Below are 20365 nucleotides of genomic sequence, written 5' to 3'. Positions count from 1 at the left end.
AATTAAACAGAAATTGTTTGGAACATGTACTTGCATTTTAGATTGTTAAATTAAGTTTTATGAATTTAAAAATTATCAAGATAATATTGTTAGCAATTATCATTATTTTACTTTATTTTCATTTGAGTATTTTTTTTTCAATATTGTAAAGAGTATCTCCGCAGTAACAGAATTCTTGTTGCGCGTTTTTAAAACAACAAAAAAGTATTTGTATAATTCAAAAGAAACAGGGTAAATTTCTTATTTTCGGGTCAGAATTATTATTTAATAATGGCGTTTTTGGCAAAGGGTATCAAGTGTGATCTTATACTGTTGGCAACTGAAATGGGGGAGGAACCGAAATCTGATATGACAGTATATGGGCTAAAAACATTAATCACTGGCAGTCAGGTATATGAAGAAGAATTTGTGAAAACTTTACTAGAAACAATAATCTCTACAAGAAAGGAACAAGAGAGTAAGTCGAAGTTGCAGATGGAGATGGAAGCAAGGAAGCGAGAGATGGAATTTGAATTGGAAAAGAAAAAAATAGAATCAGGAATGGCTGCATCTAATGCTAGTTCAGCTAGTGGTGGATAATTTCATATCAATCCGCAGATTGAAATTTCCAAGTCCATGCCAAAATTCGACGAAAAAGAATGTGACATTGTCTTATATATGTCATTGTTTGAGAGACAAGTCAAGAGGTTGAAAATTGATGAGGAAAACTGGGTGTCATGTTTAATACCTCTCATGCCTGCAGAGATAGTGGAACTGATCGCAAGAATTCCAGAAGAAGAATTTTTTAATTTTGAACATGTGAAGGAAATCTTGATGAAGAAGTTTAAATTGAATGCTGAAGGTTTTCGGCAGAAATTTGTTCAGCACCAAAGAAATCCAGAGAAGAGTTGGAAAGATTTCATTTATGAAGTTACAAATTACTTTCAAGGCTGGATAAGTGCTTTGAATGTCACAGATTTGGAGGGACTGAAAGATTTGATCATTACGGATCAAGTAAAGAAGAGAGTTCCACAAGAGGTTCGTGACCATTTTGTTGATGTGTGGGGGACATTAGTCAAACCCCAAGATTTAGCAGACAAGCTAGACGAGTACGAGTGTATTCGAAAAACTTATCGGAGACCATCAAATCGAAATCCCAAGGGACATCAACAAGTAAATGTTAGGAATAACGCCTTTAGCCGTGATAACAGAGACTATAATAATAGTCCTAAACAGATGAAGCAAGATAAAGGTTTCACACGGAATAGATGCGAACCGAAAAACCGTCCAAAGTTTACCTGCTATTTCTGTGGAGTGGATGGTCACGTAAAGAAGTTCTGTCCCAAACTTTTAAAGACGAACTCAGATCAAGATAGTAGAAGAAAGGCAAATGTTCACAGAACTGTCGTGGACCCAGAACCGGTAACTAAGGAAACGGCAGTAGTGGCTAAAGTGATGTCTCACAGACGACCTTCTCTTGATAAAGGTCTTTGTAATCTAGAAAGGATACGTATAAGTGTGAATGGAAATGCAACAGCTTTAATTGATTCTGGCACTGAAATAACTGTAGTCAGAAGAGATATATTGACTGATTTTCCTGTTGAAGATAAGGCTTCAATTTATATAAAAGGCATTTTTGGTCCAGCGGAGAAATGTTCTCTTGTCAATATTCCAATGGGTGTCATCGTTGGCGAAGACGGGAACATGATTCACCAAGAAGTGCTGTGTGCAGTTGCTCCTACTCTGGTGGATGATGTACTGTTGCCCCCAGAAATAAGGGACAAGCTGCAGGGTGTTCAAGAAAATTATTTCGTTGATATTTCTGAAAAGGACACAGAACCGAAGACAATTAAAGATAGAGAAATTGTCGATGAAACAAGTGATGATAACCCAGTCTTGGGAAGTGAAGAAATAAGGGCATTATCTGTGGAAAATTCAGAAAAGAATGCTAAAGAACAATCAAGGTCGGACGAATTTCTTAAAGATCAAGTGGATTGTCCAGATTTGGAATATGCTAGAAAATGTGCAAATGAAAAGTCCGGAGGATATTATTTCCATAATAAATTTTTGTTTCACAAAGAGAAAGTTTTAGGGGAGTCCGTTGCTCAGCTAGTTTTGCCTAAGAAGCGTAGACTTGAAGTTCTAAATTTAGCTCACTGTTCGGTATTTGGAGGTCACATGGGCGCAAGAAAAACTGCTGAAAGAATAAGGTATTCTTTTTACTGGCATGGAATATCCAAAGATGTCAGAGCTTTTTGTCAACAGTGCAAAGAGTGTCAGTTGACAAGGCGAATAAATCAAAAGGACAGAGTACCAATTACTCCTGTGGCAAGACCAGAATTGCCGTTCCAAGTTGTAAACATCGATATCATTGGACCTATAGATCCGCCAAGTGCAAAAGGTCACAGATATATATTATGTCTAGTTGACCAACACACGAGATGGGCTGAGGCAGTACCACTGACCAGTTTAACTGCCAAAGCTACATGTGAAGCACTGTTAACCATCTTCATGCGGACAGGTGTGCCTAATATAATAGCATCAGACAATGGGACTAATTTCAATGCTAGTTTGACACAAGAGTTTGAAAAAAGAATGGGATCCAGCCCAAGATTTTCGACACCATTGCATCCAGAGTCGAATGGGCTGGTAGAAAGATTTAATCAGACGTTAAAGCACATGCTACATCATGTCATTTTGGAAGAGCCACGTACATGGCATACAAAAATACCATTCATTTTGTGGGCCTATCGAGAAGTCCCCAACAGCACGACCGGCGTAGCACCTTTTCAGTTGTTATATGGACGAAAACCAGAAGGACCCTTATCTATTCTGAGGAACACTTGGGTGGCAGATGAAGAGGGTTTGCAGTTGGATACTACTCCAGTACCTCTTTACATGGAAAAGCTTAAGAAGCAGCTAGAAGACGCAGCTGAGAAAGCAAAATTGATTTCAACAGTACAGCAAGAAAGAATGGCTCGTTATTACAATTTGAGATCTACGAAGAAAGTCTTTAATCCAGGAGACAAGGTAATTGTTCTATTACCTGATTCTAGAAACAAGCTTTTAGCTAGATGGCAAGGTCCATGTACCATCGAATCACGAAAGAATGAACATTCATTTTTAGTGAAGATGCCTGATGGTAGTCTGAGGCATGTGCATCAAAATAAAATGAGAGAATTTATTGCTAGCTCCGGAAGTGTGAACGTCATATTTGAAGGGGAAGAAGAATTTGGTGACATCGAAAATACTCCATTGAAAGAAGACTCCTTTTGGCAGGAAGTAAAATCCGTAGCCTCACCTGACTTATCAACTACGCAGCAAACAGAATTGGAGACATTATTAAAAGAATTTGAACCCTTATTCAAAAGACCAGTGCAACCAGTTGCAATCGGGGAGCACGTGATTGAACTTTTGCCCAATATTACTAGACGGAAACCGCATTCCTACAGTGTTCCAATGTCTTATAGAGCAGAGGTGGACAGACAAGTGAAAGAACTGTTGGACTTACACTTGATTGAACCTTCGAATGCAGACATTACATATCCTATAGTATGTGTGGCAAAGAAGGACGCATCCATTCGAATGTGTATTGGCTATAGAGCCCTTAATGCTGTAACAAAAGTTCCTAATTACCCCATGAAAGATACACAAGAATTAGTTTTTACTGCGGGGATGGCTCAATGGTTATCTTGTCTAGATTTGCTAAAGGGATATTACCAAATTAAAATGAATGATGAGAACAAAATGTTAACAGCATTTTCTACTCATAACGGAGTATATCAGTGGAAGGTTATGCCTTTTGGTCTATCGGGAGCATCGGGTACATTCCAAAAAATAATGAGTAGTGTTCTTCGAAACCATTCTAGTTATGCTCAAGCTTACATTGACGATATAATAGTGTACTCCAAAACATGGAGCGAACATTTAATTCATCTGAGAAAGGTATTGCAAGAATCAGAAAAGACAGGGTTTTCTGTAAAATTTAAAAAATGCACTTTCGCGGCCCGAGAACTACAATTTTTAGGCCATAAGATAGGAGGAGGTAAGCATGCACCAGACGAGGAAAAAATTGCGGCAATAAAGCGACTAGAAAGGCCAAAGACGAAAAAGGAAGTAAGATCTGTGTTAGGACTAATGGGGTTTTATCGATCATATATTCCTAATTATGCGGAAATTGCAACCCCTCTAACTGAACTAACCAAAGGGAAAAAATCAGGAGATGTAAATTGGGGAAAACGCGAAGAAGAATCGTTTTTTAGATTGAAGAAAGCTTTATGTGAGGCGACAGCGTTAAATGCCCCTGATTTTGGTAAATCTTTCGAAATTCACTCAGACGCTTCTGACTATGCAGTTGGTTGTTGTCTAACATAAAAAGATGAAAAGGGAAATTATAAACCCATCGCATTTGTAAGCCAAATATTTAACAAAACTCAAAAAAATTGGTCAACCATTGAAAAGGAAGCTTATGCTATTTTGTTTGGATTTAAAAAATTTGATAAATGGTTGCATGGAACTACGGTAGAAATCGTAACTGATCATAATCCATTAAAATACTTAATTGAAAAAACTCCAAAAAGCCCTAAATTAACTTGGTGGGCATTGGCTTTGCAACGATGGAGTTACAAAATTACTCATCGTCCTGGAATCTTAAACAAAGACGCTGATGCTTTATCTCGTCTACAAACTAAACATTAGTTATTTTTCTTGTTAAAATTAGTTCTCAATATCCATTGTGTTAATGTATGTTTTGTTCAGTTTTTATTTCAACATATGTACGCTATATTCTTATTGTGTTTAATTATTTTCAATATATGTATTCATTTTTATTTAATATATGTATGTTCATATTTCATATTTCGTTTAATTATTCATATTTCGTTATGTTCATATTTCCTATGTTCATATTTCGTTTAATTATTTTTCATATATATATATTCGGAGCTTTCATTGTTATTTCAATATGTGGATGAGATGTTCTTATTTAGTTTAGTTATTTTTCCTTATATGCTATTAACTTTGGCCAAAGGAATCAGAGAAAAACTTTTGCCGTTTGAAGACCAGTTTTTCTCTTAGGGGCGGCGTGTGAGGGCGCTGCGGATGAGTAGAACCAGAAAACGAACTGAAGAGGGAAGAGGGTGGAGAAGAAGGACGGCGTGAGAGACGCGGCCGAGAGAGGAGAGAGATGAATGTTCGAAAGTTCTATGTTAACGTACTAAATTTTGTAATAGTGTTCTTATATGTTATGTTTCGTCCTACGTCAATTAAATGTTATCAAAAAATTTAAATATGGTGTCGGGCCAATTATTTTCGTTTACATTTATTTACTAAAAGGGCAGTCTTTGCTTTATTAATTTTTCTGATGAGAAATAAGAATTAATAAAAAAGCTCGGCAGCGCCGACAATGTTCTACACTGGAGATCACAGAAAACTGATGAGAGAAACACTCTACAGAGAATGATCAAGTGAACCCTACTCCCCTCGTTTATAATTTTGTCATTTTAGAGGGAAGACCTTTATTTTAGATTTAACTTGTAGCAGATTCAAACGAGCCGACGATATTTTAGCGTAATCAGCTTTTAGAAGTGAATAGAAAGTCATCGAATGCAATGCTTTACAATCCGGTCGCAGCCTTTACATTTAGAATTTGAAGTACGGATAAAAAATGCTGTCATCCCTCTTTTAGTGTGGCTGGAAACAAGAAGCCCTTTTTTCACATCAATTGTTTCAAAGGTGCGTTATTGAAAAATATTTGGATCTCACGCAAGATTCAACAGATCGATATTAACATTCTTATAACACGACAGAATAAATGATTGAACTTTTCTTTGTGCATGGTAAAGATAAACTTGAATGAAATCTATCAAGTGAAAATTCATTGAAACAGTTTTTAATGATTTTTTAAATCCGATAATTTATATATTGACAATTATGTTAGCGACTTTGAAAACGTACGGACATCTTAACTAACATTGAATTCACTAGATTATAGAGTTTAGCATCAATATTTATTTCTGAAACTTTGAAACCGTAAACAGTTTTTAATTTTGAAATTAAACAACTTTTAGTGTAAATGTTATATAGTCTCATAAGTGGGAACCTAAATAAACAAATCACAGCACATGACGTCAGTGATATCGTCAATTTCCGCTATGTAGTTTTTATATCTTTTTCCAATTCGGATAGATCGATATGGTGCATAATCAGAATGATGGGTTAACAATTGTTGAATAGAAGGCGCATAGAAGGAGACAATTGAAGATATGCTGTGCAGATTCGACTGATTACTTTTTTTTCTTTCTTTTACTGTGATCACTTTATCATTACAACTAGGGTATCCGTAATACGCTGTTTGAAATTCAAACGATGCTAAGCAAGTTAATTGCATGAAGACCCTTAAATTCATCTCCAGAAAATGATTCGAAGGCATGACAATTCATTGCCGCATAGAAGAAACGATTGAAGGTCAGATCTCTAGGCACATCCAGTCTTCGAAACAAGATAAGATTATATTACAAGAAAAGGCAGCAGTATTAAAAATGGGTAAATTTTAATAATTTTTAGTCCAGCATGATTCGACATAAAACATTAATTATTTGTACAAAAAAAAAAAAACAATGCCGACGTCCTGGCATAGGGGTAGCGCGTCTTCCCCGTGACCTAGGCGTCCTGCGTTCGAGTCCCGGTTCGGGCATGGTTGTTCTTCAACTGTTCTATCTGTGAGATATGTGAATGTGCCCCCCTCTAAAAAGGGGCTGTGCAAGCGAATGTGATGCATGAGTAGCTAAGACGTACTCTTGGCCCTAGTTGGCTCTACTAAAACAAGAGACGCTCCCTTGGTTTAAAATCGCTGACTTCGTCAGCGAGCTTGTCCATGGCAAGTGCCATTATAAACAACAACAACAAAAATGTTCAAAAATTTTAATAAAAATATACTTTACATTTGAACCATTCATAATGAAAATTCAGCCAAATCATAATATCTAGAGCATTATCAAAGTGAAAATAGGAAATATGTTAATTTAAACAATTAAATCAATCAGAGTTTTACTTCAATAATAAACGTATTGCTGTAAAATAAGTTTAAAATATGATTTTTAATTTGTTAAAAATAGAAAACGCAATGACACGCTTAAAACTTGTATCATTGAAATGATTATAATCAATTTTTATATGATGTAATAATAATATTTTGCTTAGGGAAATTTTTACGAAAATGTCTCGTGGTTTTTAATTAAAGTACTAAAAAGCATTACAAAAGCCTCATTTCGAGATTCAAATTCATAATATTGAAAATGTGCATTTGCCAACGCTGGGAGCTCTAATTTTCCTTTCACACGTCACCACGTTTAGCTTTATTATTAAAAGAGTCACAAGTCATTGAAAATGTAATTGACACTCAATTTACCGAATTTAATCCTGTATTGCAAATTATAACAAAGAATTTTTTTGAAAAAGAAAGAAAAAAATACAGAAGCATTAGGATCTGATATCTAATTTAAAAATTTCTATTTAACTAATTACAAAAGTGCATTAAATATCACTTATCGAACATGATTTTAATACTTAAAGAAAGGTTTTCTTAGGCAAATTCTTTATTAATATTTATAATACAATTTACATTTTGTGTATATTTTCCATTTGGAAAAATACAAAGTCATTTTTTAAAAAATTAAACATCAAGTTAAAAAATATAATGCTTACATCAATTGAAAATCACAATGTTGCAGTTGATTATTACAATTATTATTCAAACCTAAACATTTTTGTTGATTTAAAAGACCGAAATACGTACCATTACTTAAAACTAGTACTTAGTTGGCATCTAAATTGTTGCTCAAATACTCGGGAGAACTAGACTGTTAAAAATGAACATTATTACATTTAGAAATATTTAATTTATGAATGAATACCAAAATAAGGAAAAATGTTTGTCGTATTTGAGGGAGCTGTATTTGTGGTTTACTAGGGTTTAATGATTAGTATCAAAAACTATGAGAAAAGAAACAAAATTAAAAACAGTAAAAACTTTAATAAAAAGTTATTTGAACAGAAAATCTTATTTTCATCGTCAATAGCCAATTAAAAATGTAATAGCTTACATGTTTAATATCTTGAAATGTATTTCGTCAAAATAGTAAAATTCCTAAAGAAAGTTTAAAAATATAATGGTAACAAACAGGATTTTTTCAACATAATAAAAAATTCTATGCAGTTCTAAATTAAAAAGAATTAATTCTATACTTTGCAAATCAATTTCACTCGTGCCTTTTCTTGTGATGCTTTATGCCATCCCTGATGTTTTTGAAAGACATTTCACAGGTTGGACATTTAAAAGGCTTTCTTTTCTCCAGTGTGCTTATTAATTTTATGTTTATTAAGACTTCCCCTTTGAGTAAAACTTTCATTATAAACGTCGCACATGAAAGGTATATCACCGGTGTAGGTTCGATAATGAGTGTCGCGTTTTGCTTTCGGATTAAATTTTTTTCCGCATATGCCACAAACATAAGGGTTTTTGCCAGTGTGGATTCTGTAATGTACCTTGTGATATGATTTCCGAGAGAATTCTTTCTTACACAGATCGCACATAAAGAGTTTGTCACGAGAATGGATTCGGTAATGATTGTTGAGATGATATTGAATAGTGAATACCTTAGAACATATACTGAAAGAAAATTTCTTCTTACGAGGACACATTCCTGAAGGTGCAGCCACGGCATTATCTGCTTTTTTGGTAGCATTAGGTTCCTTCAAGTAGGCAGCCATTTTCTTGTTCTTACTGAAACCCTGAGAATGCACTTCCTATGATATATCTTCATTAGTCTCACCCTCTGGAACTTGCCTTTTGCCATTTTCCGGCTCTTTACTTCTTGATGGCAGATCAGGATTCAAAGGATCAGCAATCAAATTTGCTATTCCAGAAATATTTTTACAATCTGAAATAGTTTTGTTGATAACACGTTCTAGAGAGTATATGAATTTTTTTTATCGTTATTTAAAGATTGCCATTTGCTATTTTCAAGTCGCAATTAACTTTCTTCATCAGTTGTTGCAGGATCCGGTCTGCAAAACCTGATACTCTGCTTTTGTATGTCAACGCCACTTTCTCCGTTGACAAATATCTCTTTTTCATAAAATTCATGTTTGTGGTTTTCAGGTCTGTAATCAGATTTAACTTTTTCTGAAGAAGAATTTACATTAGTTTCGGCTTCAATTCCCTGAACATCTGAAATCGGATTGAAATGTAAAATATTATGAGGATTCCACAGTCAATGCCAATGATGTGGAGTTTTATTGAGGAGCTCCAAAGCTCGATGGCTACTGAAGAAATCGAGATCTGATATTTACAATTAGTCTTCGCTTTATGTAAATATCTATGATATTTTTTGATTTACCTTAACCGGCATACCAATTAAATTACATTAAAAAATGTAATTTAGAAATTCTCGTACTAGAACAGAGTTAGGGAAGAATACACGGGTAATGTAAGATTTTTTTTTAAGCTGAGTTCTGCAGTTGATTCAAATTTATCACTCTAAGTGTTTCATCCTTATTCGTTAGAACAATGAAAACTCCTTCAAGGATTAAGAATGCGAATGAAGATATTATAGAACAAGATGAAAATAAAAGGATAAGATTTTAAAGAAAATTATACATATCTATGAAATAAAAATTTACATTTCACCGCATTTTATTAAAAAAAAATTCTAAGATTTTATTCTCACAATTGCACTATTAAATATCATAATAACAGAAACTCCTTTCTCAATGAGCTCCAACTGCCTAAGAAGAAACTACGTGCGAAATTTTTTAGCTCCCGCGTTCTGCTGTTCGAACTTCTGAAGCTTTTAAGATGTCTTAAGGTTTTAGCAATATGTGATGCGCGAGGTAGAACCTGGGAACTTGTGGTTCGCAGTCCAGTAACATAACCAGGAAACAAAAGCATATGCTCGTGTAGTGCTGTTGTTAACTGGCTTATATGCTATTCACTACAAGGTAATAATTATTAACAACATGAACTATGATTCTAATTCTTGAAGTTTTATTTAGTTAAAGAAATCTAATTCAGCACATTGAAGGCAAGTTAATATATTTTTTTTCTTTAAGCAATTAATTATTTCTCAAAAACTGAGGAACTAGAGATCCATATTTAACAAATAGATTGAAATTATTCTTTTTTAAAAATGACTTTTGAATCTTATATACCATATTTAAAAAATATCGGCGACATTATATGATGATAATTGCTTTATGCTGAAGTCCAATTCAACAAATTGAATGAAATCATCATATTTTAATGGATTTTCCATTTTTAAAATCCAACTTTGCTTTTTTTCTGAAATTATAAACTGAAAAGTTCACAGTAAATCCATCGCTCTCTCGTAAAGAAGTTTTAATTTTATTTTCAAATAAATTGTGCATTATATTTCATATCATATTCGAAAGCAATTTTTTCTCTTGACAATAAAATCTTCTATTCATTATGTATCGATGCTCCATTTTTACCATGAATGAAATCTTCCAATAAATATTATTTTATTTTATCAGTGGTTCAGTTCATTTTACTAAACTGAACTATCGCATTTACTTCTACTGACATCGAAGCACTTCTTTCAAAACACGCTCCTGTTGTTTGCATTCTTGTCAAAACTTTTTTTAAGAATTTGTGTTCATTCTGTGATTTTATAATGATAACTAACATAACAAAAGCTAGACGAATTAACTTATCGATACTAACTTTTCTTTTACATCTCTTTATTTTCGAGCGCCACTTTTTATTGATCCAGTAACGAAAACTGAACAAGCCTCACAAGAGCAACTATTACCTTTGGTGAATATTCATTAGCTTAGAATTCCCAAGACACTGTAACGTCATTGATATATAAGAGAAGATATCGCTGGATATTTTTATAAATTATGTGGATCTTTAAAATTGTGTCTTGGCTTGTTATTACACAATATAAAAAATATCGGATATTGTCTTTCATCCTCTTCTCTTTAACGATTGTCACTTACTTAGATATTTTGTTCATGTACACGATGGCGGTAAAGAAGAACGGTTACCAGGTGCAATGGGCCTTAGAAAGAATTGTTAGCGTCACGTCCAGCATACTGGTGATTCTTTTAGTAAAACGCAAGAGGTACGAATTCAAAACTGCAATGAAAAAGGTACAGTTTATTAAAAATTCAGCTTCTGAGAAGAAAATAAATGTTTTAGCAGGTTGTATATTAGCTTCTCCGCTTATTTACAGTTTGGCAACATTGCTGGCCTATGCAATAGAAAGAGATGAAACAGGATTTCGGTTTTTCTTTTATGGATTTCCAGTGACCGACAAAGTGTTAAAGTGTTTCATTCTCTTTTGGAAATCTTTCGTTTATTACTTCTTATTCCCAACATACTTTAACTCCTTTATTTTGATATTTTGTGTCATATTTTATGGGTTGAGCTTGCATATTAGAAACCTGTCCCAAGAACTGGAAAGATGTCCACCTAAGGACTTCACTACCGCAATCCAGATAAAATATCTTGATTGTAGAAAAGAAATCATCAAGATGCTTGAAGAGTTACAAACACACTTCTCTAGCGTTTCTTTCATTGCATGTGGTGGTCATTTCTCATACTGCTTCGCTGTATTAACTCAGATATTGCTGTACTCTTTCAACGAGAACTCGGTGACTTACCACTTCGATTCGACCATGAATTTGGTATTTGTTGGTGTACCTTTGGTACTGATGTTTTGGATTCCCGAACAAATTCCTCTGGAGATGGAGAATCTAAATAAAATAATCTGTTCGAAATACGAGGTAAGGGCCAGCTCTGGAATAGTCTCCGAATGTCCAACGATTGAAAAATTGATGTTGGAAGAAAAGATCTTCGTCGTATCGGGATGTAGTATGATTTCCTTCCGCAGAAGACACATTCTCTCAATTTTAGGAACAGTTTTGACGTATGGACTACTTGTTATGGGCCTGGAAGTACGAAACTGATGAAAGAACAATTGTGAGCGAAATTTTTTAAAAACTCAAATTGCTTGGAATTATAATTCCTGATCATAGCAATACGCAAGAAAATAAATGATACATCGCATAAAATAACCTCACTCAGCACGAATGTATTTTGAATTACTAAGCAAATATTTTGTGATAAAAATAGTGCATCATACAATACTATTTGTGAAAAGCCTGAAGGTAAAAATATCTCTATTTAGAGCTCTAGAGAACAATTAGTATTTATATAGATAATGGTATCTGTTTCATACCATAGAAAAGAGTGGAAAATAAAGAATTTCGAAAAAACCCTATCGAGGAAGAAACAACATTAGTCACTAATATACACACAATTCAATAAAATAATTCAATGCCATTATGCACAATATTCACGAACTGTGAGTAGCATTAGAGTAATAGAACTTTTAATAATTGTACTAAGCATCCATGTATCATTTCATTTAATGCGTATAACTTAAATCCAGCAAAAATATTCTGCAATGAAAAACAATTATTTACTTCCCTGCTCTCTATTTGAAACGATTTCAGCTGTCTTGAAGTGCATACCAATGATTTTTTTTATGTCGACTGACAACTTATTTCTCTCTATATAGTTCTAAACAGTATTTTTATTATTCTATAGGATTGTCAGCATATTCAAAAATTCAGCTGTTTCAGTTCATCCAATCTGAAATTCTGCGTTGCTGATACCACTAACGGAATTCTCCACTAGCAGAATTCTCCAAAATATTCCTCTTCCAGTTTTAAATTCACTTTCTGTAAACAGCAAAAGTCAATAATAAATTAATGAAAATTCGTTTTAGTTTTTTTAATTTTTTTCTGTATCCTTTCGTCAGTGCCTTAATGTAGTTAATTTAAATTATATTTTTTTATAAACAACTGATTACGTTTATCTTTTTCAACATTATACCATCAATTCTAAAATCAATGAAAGTATTCAAATGTTATTATAAGTGGCGTACTGACTGGAGGCGTAATAGGAGTAAATAATTAGTGCATTTATATGACTTTTTAAGATAAAATATCATCATACAGGGAACGAATAATGTCACACTTGCAGATGCCATTTACAATTAATAAACCATTAACTAATAACAGTTAGGGATGAAAAAATTTATTTTTCACTTTGGTCACTTTCCTTGCTACACTACTGATTATAATATGTTACTGAATGGATAAGCAATACTTTACATTATAGAATGTTTGATGTTTTCCATTAGGTACTGGAAGAAATTCTTGCGAAACAAATCAAAAGAATTCGACACTCGTAAATGCAATTGAAGCATACACAGATACATCGATCCATTTTATACACATTCTTCAGTTTCACTATTTTATCAACAGTCGCTACAAATTAAAAATATTGCAATATTAATTTTACTTTAGTTATTAAGGTAGAATTTTGTTGCACTTGCATACTATACTGTTTTTAAACATTTAAACTAGGATTGCATTTTTATTGTATGAAAATTGTTATTAATTGCTATTAAATAAATTAACAAAGTAATTTTGAGATTTGTATTAAGGGCACTCTTGGAATTCAATGCTTGTTTCTTTTTTATACTGAAAGTAGTATAATACCTTCAGAGCTGAAGGGTTTCTAATGCGATCGAAGGAATGCCATTTCAGCGAGTTTGAAGAACGTTATATACTTTGGAATTAAAGTTCTCCTGCTGGTGTAATGTGAAAGTTTGGATGGGGGGGGGGGGGTGGAGTTCAGGTGACCTCCTCGTCATCTGACCAAGGTTCGAAATTGCCAAAACAACGACATGGACTTGCTTACGATTTATCATATGGGGAACACGAAAAGTCAGTAGATAAATTGAGTTTAAAAATAATTTATCCTTTAGAAAACTACTTTATTTATGAAGAGCAACTTTATTCGCAAAAGCTTCTCTTTTCCGCATTTTACAGCACCAAGAGATTTAAGATTAAGATTTAAGATCAAGGAAAATCAATAGAAAATCCAGAAAAATTTGGTGCAGTAATTATATTTCCATTATACCGTAGACAATTTTTCTAAAATAAAATATTTCAAAGCAAACGATTTCTTTAGAGTTCAACATTCAATGGATTTAGAAATACTAATCAATTTTTTTAAAAAAATGATAAAGCAATACGGAACTTTTTTTGAATTAAATATTCTTCAACGATGTTTTAAAATAATAATAATATTAATAATACAAATAATAATAATAATAATAATATAAATAACTGATTGTATAGAGAGAAACTGATTGTATTGCATTCATTGCCTTTATAGGTTTACTTTTGGTTGCTGGTGGTTCAAATCCTGCAATGAATGTGCAGAAAGATTGTGGGACGCAGAGAAATGGTACGATATTCAACGATGCTTTCACATATTAAGAGTTTTGAGATTTGATGATCGAGAAACACGTTCTTGTTGGAGAGAAAAGAAACAAATTTCAACCATTTTAATCATCATTTATTTTATTTTCTTTAATAATATTTCTGCTATGAATTATTCTGCTCAGTAATATGGATTCCATTACACTGTATTGTATATTAACTCTATCTTTTGTTTCTATGTAATTTACTAATAAAAATCTAAACTCTGAGTTTTTTTCGTTTTTTTTTTTTTTTTTTTTTGGCTTTACTACCCGCCGTTTTTCTGTAAACATTCCGACAAATGATTTTTCTTTAATATTTTTCTACACTTTCAAAAGTAACACGTCTCATATTTCTTATTAAAATTTGCGTAAACTGATTTTTCAACCGTCTATTTCTGAATTAGTTTTTTTAATCTATATTGTATAGTCGACAATCCAATATATTTCCTGTATTTTTCCCTAAACGTATTTTATTTTTAGAAGAGGCAAAGCTAATAATTTATAAAATTTTGGAATAATTATTTTGCAATTGCTGAAATTTTTATCTCACGAAGAGAATGTTTTTTGCTATAAAGTAGCAATCTATAACAATCAATCTCATAAATTTTATTTTAATATTAATTTAAGAATTGTCTTTAAGTGTATCAAAAATATGAAATTGCTATTTATGAAATTTACACTTCTATATCAGATATATTAAAAATCGTTAATAATTTTTAGTGAAATATCATATATGATATATTAAAATAAATGAGCCTTATATTATTATTTGTTGATTAAAATCAAATTTAAGAAATTTTACCATCCACTGAAAAATGTTGTGAAAAAAGGCAATAATAAAAGCAATAAACTATTATTTGTACAATTTAATTGGGATTTACGATTTCAGATTTGTAAATCCTAAATGAATAATCGATTCATAATTTCTGATGTTTAAATTATCAAAAAAATTTTAGAGTAGGAAAAATGTAAAAATCATAAAATATTCTTGTTTTAGTTCTCAAAATCATTCATTTTACTATATAGAAGGAGCTGAATTTCTTACCAAATATTCTAATAAAAAATCTTTTAAAATTATGTTCAAAAGACAAAAAAGTTTTATAAATAGAAAAATTAAGCAAATTCTTCAAAAAAAAAAGTAAACATTTACGGTAGCTGGCGAACTTTTATTATAAGATACACATGAAAGACACCAATCTTCATCAATGACAAGATGCCGAATATCAACTCATGGAAAATATATATTATACTAAAAGAATTCCAATGATTTTGCTTCGTTTATTTCGAGGTAAGAGGCTTTTTTCTGATCGTCTGGCTAGAAATGTGTAACACTATTCTTCCAAGTCGAGAAATCTTGCCCACATACTGTACACTTTGAACGATTTTCCTATAAAATAGGTCAGGTCATAACTCCCGCTCTAATGTCTGCTTTTCTGAGTATATATCCTCATGCATGTTTTTGCAATGTCTGATACCATTTAAATTACACTCTCTACCCATCTGAAAGATTTATCTCCATTATGAGCCACGATATAATGTTACTGTCTCTTAATGATGGTGATGATGTGTTCCAGATGTCTGTTTTCATAATGTCTGATATAGTTTGAATTAGTCAAGAAACTTGGTTCCACACTCGGCGCATCTAAAAGGTTTCTTTTCAGTATGAGCCATGATAAGATGATCACAAGACCTTAAACCGATTCACATCACCCTAAAATCCTCAAAATTCAGAAAAATTCCTGTCGATTTTGGATCCTTAGAATAATTTCTGCGATTCTAAATACAGTCCTTTAACTTATACTGTAGGATCAGATTTTATAACACAGCTGAAAAATTGTAAGCATTATGGATCCAACGACCTGCCTCACAATTGAAACAGATCACTGTGTCTGATCCTATGATATCGAGATTTAACATTTAAATGTTTGATTTTTATTGAGGTATGATGCTGGGAAATTGTCTTAAAATATCTTGAGTGTTGCAGCAAAATAGGATTTTATTATAACAGAACAAAGCACAACCTTATTGTTCAAATTAGATGACATGTGATGCCTTATGAAATGGTCTTCGTAAAACTCGGTCAAAACATTTATTTTGAAACAGTTTTTTTTAGCTTGCCACATATTTTTCCTTTTATATAGACTTTCCACTGGATGAAAAAGGCATATTTGACCTTGAAATATGCATGAAGATGCATGATGTCTGCAAACTTGTTCGCACTAGTGCTGAATATAACTTTTTTTCTCTTTCATGTATCAGAAAACCAAAACAATTCTACCGTTTTTTTATTGAAAGAAAACTAACATAAAATATTTTGGAAATAATACAATTTATTCTTCAGAATAACCACTCTCCTAAAAGAATGACCTTTTCTCAACAGGAAACAATCTTATAATTTCCCTTTTTAAAAAGTCACTATCTTCAAATTTGCGAAAAATTTCTAACTCTGTTTCCTGTCTATCTCTGAACTGTGGATTTCGCAGATGATTATCTAGGCTTAAAGACAAGTGATTATCAGAAAAACAAATGTCAGGTGAGTAAGGAAGGTTCAATAGAGGCTCCGATTCCAGTGACAGAATTGTATCAGAGGTCACCCGAGCGACATGAAGCCTAGCATCATCGTGTAGAAGAACCACCTTTATGGTTCAGTAAAGCTGGCTGTTTTTCCGTCAGTAATTCGTGAACTCGACGGAGTTGGTCACTGTTGTCGTTAACAGTACTAGTCTGGTCAGATGACAAAAGATCATAGCGAACAATTTCATTTGCAGACCACCGTACGCACAATAAAATCTTCTGCTGATGAATATTGGGTTTGCTGGTCTGTGGAAAAGCATCAATGGATGATAACCAATGAGGCGATCTTTCAAGATTGCTGAAGAATAGTCACTTCTCATCACAAGTTAAAAAAGGTTTGGAAGCGGTTCCGTTTGATGGCCATGAAACAATCCCAAACATGTTCAGACACTGTACCATAATTGCAAGTGTTAGTTGAGGAGTTATTCATTTGCTAACCTTGTAAATTTTTCCAATGCAAACGGATAGTTTCATCACTTACGCAGAACTTTTTGCTAACATCTGACAAGTTTGAGCGGAATCTTCTTCGATTGCACTCTGTAATTAATCATCATTAGTGATATATGGCCGCCCTTCACGTGGCGCATCTTTAGTCGACTCATCGCAGGAAGAAAATTTTCAAACCACTTCGGGTGGTGTGAGTGCTAATAGAACATTTTCCGTAAGCCTAGCAAATTTTTAAAATGGTTTGTACATCATTTGTTCCAAGTTTAACCACGTACAACATACAAGTACTAATTATTACTCACCTTTAGGTCAATTTGTATAATGTTATCTCTTAACCGTTCAGCTTCTTTTTATGCAAGATGGAATCTTGATTAATATATTGCTTTATTTTTAGTGCCATTTATTGCGTATTTTGTGTAATATTCTTTAATCTTTGTAATTTCGCAGAAACGGCAGAACAAAATTTTTGATTAGAACTAATATTTAAATTTAATTTTATAAAGGCCAAATTTATTGTTTAATATTCAACTCATTATACAGAGAAGTTAAGAATTATAAAGGAAACAGAAAATAATGTGAATTAAAAGAATGCTGGATCAAGAAATTTGCCTCGATAGATTTCATATCTTCTTCAGTATAAATTTTTTAACGCGTAGACACGTGACAGGTTTAATCTCAGTAATTAGAAAATCTTTTGCCAGCATATGATATAAACGAGGCAAAATGTTTCTAGCCAATTCTGTTCTATCAGCTATATGACAAAAACAAAACCTGTCAGCGTAATTGACATATGTATGTTTTCAATAAGGATCACAAATGCTGTGAACTTTATTATTCTTTGGCTTTATGCCAAATATTTATAAATTACAATAGATTAGTTTCCATGATTTTGGAATCATTTTTATTTATTTTAATAAAGAAAGTCTATATTTAAAAAAAACTAGTTTTTCAATCTCTAGCACGCAGTTAGTATAATAGATAGTCAGTGCATATATAAAAAAGAGGCTTAATGTATAAACATCCTGTTTCTAATTTAATTTTTCATTTTACATGTTCTCTTCCTATTATTAGTAAAACGATTAGATTCAATAATATAAAATATCTGGAAGATCAAGATTCGTTAGGGACTTTTTTTTCCGGAGAAAATATTTAGATGCAAATCACGTACTGATTACATATGAATTTTATTCTTTTCAATCTTACGTACATATGAACTGATCATTTAAATATAATAATCCTGAACGCACTTACTTTAACATATTATTCCGAACAATCTGCTACATTATAGTATTCATTTTACTGGGATTCGGATCCGTAGTGATTGCTGTAGTTAATATTTTCTTGTGCTCTTCAAAATATGGTTGTTAAATGAAAAATGACGGATAACTTCTGTTGAATGTGATGGTCAAGTGTAGCTGATTTTCTCAATCAAATCAAGCGAAGCAATGACATAGTAGGGAATATGCAGGTTCTATATAGAAAAATAAGACTAGGTAGCTCGACTCACTGAGTTATAAGTTTGAACCCGAAAGCGTCCCGAATAATTAAAGATAAAGCAAGGCTACAGTGTGGTTTCGGATCGTATAGATTTAGAGAATTGTGGAGCCCCTTAGATGTTTTAAATGTCTCAAATATGGGCATGTTCGATCTAAATATATGCAAAAAGAAGAAAGCTACTCCAAGTGCTTGGAATCGCATAACTACAAAAATTGCACAAAGCAAAATCCAGAGCGAAAGCAGCATACTGTACAGGGCTCATGCAGGGGGCCGTTATTCTGGAACTTGGTTATGAATTCTACATTTAAGATCAATCTTCCAGAGTTTAGTTTAGTTTAGTTTAGTTATATTAACGTCTCGTTTGAAGCAACACTGAGGCTATTTTGGAACGGACCTCGTAATTTTGAACCGCGGTCAGATGCCGAGGAAGACACCTGAGCTGCCACTCCCCTCTCCACACCACACCAGCGGCAATCTTCCAGAGAGCTGCTTTATACAGGTGTATGCCGATGATGTGCTGCTAATAATTTCGGGAAGAACAAAAGATGAACTGGAAATTAAGGAAAAAAAATAATTCATAGGCTATTAGCATGGGACAAAATAAATAAACTTGAGTTTAATGAAAAGAAAACAATTTAAATGCCTATTACATTTGGTGAACGTTTAAAATTTAACAGATCCGCCTAACATAAAAATGGACAATAACAATATAAATGTGTCTAATCAAATTAAATACTAGGGAGTTACATAAGACAGTAAATTAACATTTACGTCGTATTTTAGTAAGGCCAAGAAAAAAGTGAATGTATTAACATAAATTAGTGACAGTTGCGAATAAATTTTATAGAAAAAGGAAATGCCATCTAAGAAGAATCTACACTGGAGCATTTGTTCTTTTGGGCAAGGAGTATGGGGAGATAAGCTAAATCTAAAGAAAATCAAAGAAGTATTAAATGCAATCCAGCGGCGCTCTCTCATCATTATGTCTGGGGCATATGCAACCATTTCTACAGAAGCCCTTCAAGTGATAACGGAAATTTTCCCAATGGATCTCAGAATAACGGAAATATTCACTAAATTAAAGTTAAAATAGGAAACAAATGATTCAGCAATAAAGATTATGAGATGTATTTTGACAAGTTTGAAAAACAACCTGCAGAATGGTATATTCATGGTTTTCGAATAAAAATTCTAGATATGGATGGAATGGAAATTTTTACAGATGGTTCAAAAGATGAAAATAATGTAGGAGCCGCAATAGTAGTATACTACTATGGGAAAGAGATCGATAAAAGTCTTGTGAAATTATCGAACCATGCCACAAGTGTTCAGGCAGAAGTGCAAGCTTTAAAGATGGCCATTGAATATTGTGAAAGGGTGGAGGACGGACAGAAGTGCTCAATATTTTCAGATTCTCTGTCAGTCCTACAAGCCATACAATGATGTCGCAATTGTAACAGGGAAATATGGACGATATGGATAGAAGAAAAGATAAAAAGTGTAAA

At 32.8% G+C, this 20365-nt stretch overlaps 1 protein-coding gene across 1 annotated transcript; it reads left to right on the top strand.

Moving 5' to 3' along the window:
• Positions 1 to 270: 270 nt before the first annotated feature.
• LOC129971966 (uncharacterized) lies at positions 271 to 16956 on the top strand. The gene is made up of 6 exons (XM_056085946.1): positions 271 to 571; positions 929 to 1968; positions 2062 to 2937; positions 3112 to 3802; positions 14255 to 14326; positions 16826 to 16956. Exons 1-6 carry the CDS (start codon positions 271 to 273, stop codon positions 16954 to 16956), a joined length of 3111 nt encoding a protein of 1036 aa, XP_055941921.1.
• The last annotated feature ends 3409 nt before the right edge of the window (positions 16957 to 20365 follow it).

The sequence above is a fragment of the Argiope bruennichi genome, chromosome 6, assembly GCF_947563725.1.
Source record: "Argiope bruennichi chromosome 6, qqArgBrue1.1, whole genome shotgun sequence".
Lineage (NCBI taxonomy): Eukaryota > Metazoa > Arthropoda > Arachnida > Araneae > Araneidae > Argiope > Argiope bruennichi.
This window is presented reverse-complemented; position numbering and strand designations above follow the sequence as displayed.

Bases quoted from the DNA above. Each gene is read 5' to 3' on its own strand.
- LOC129971966 (XM_056085946.1), top strand. From the start codon at position 271: ATGGCGTTTTTGGCAAAGGGTATCAAGTGTGATCTTATACTGTTGGCA. The intron at 572-928 runs GTGGATAATTTC...ATTACTTTCAAG, and splicing joins TAATGCTAGTTCAGCTAGTG to GCTGGATAAGTGCTTTGAAT. The intron at 14,327-16,825 runs GTACGATATTCA...TGGATTTCGCAG, and splicing joins TTGTGGGACGCAGAGAAATG to ATGATTATCTAGGCTTAAAG.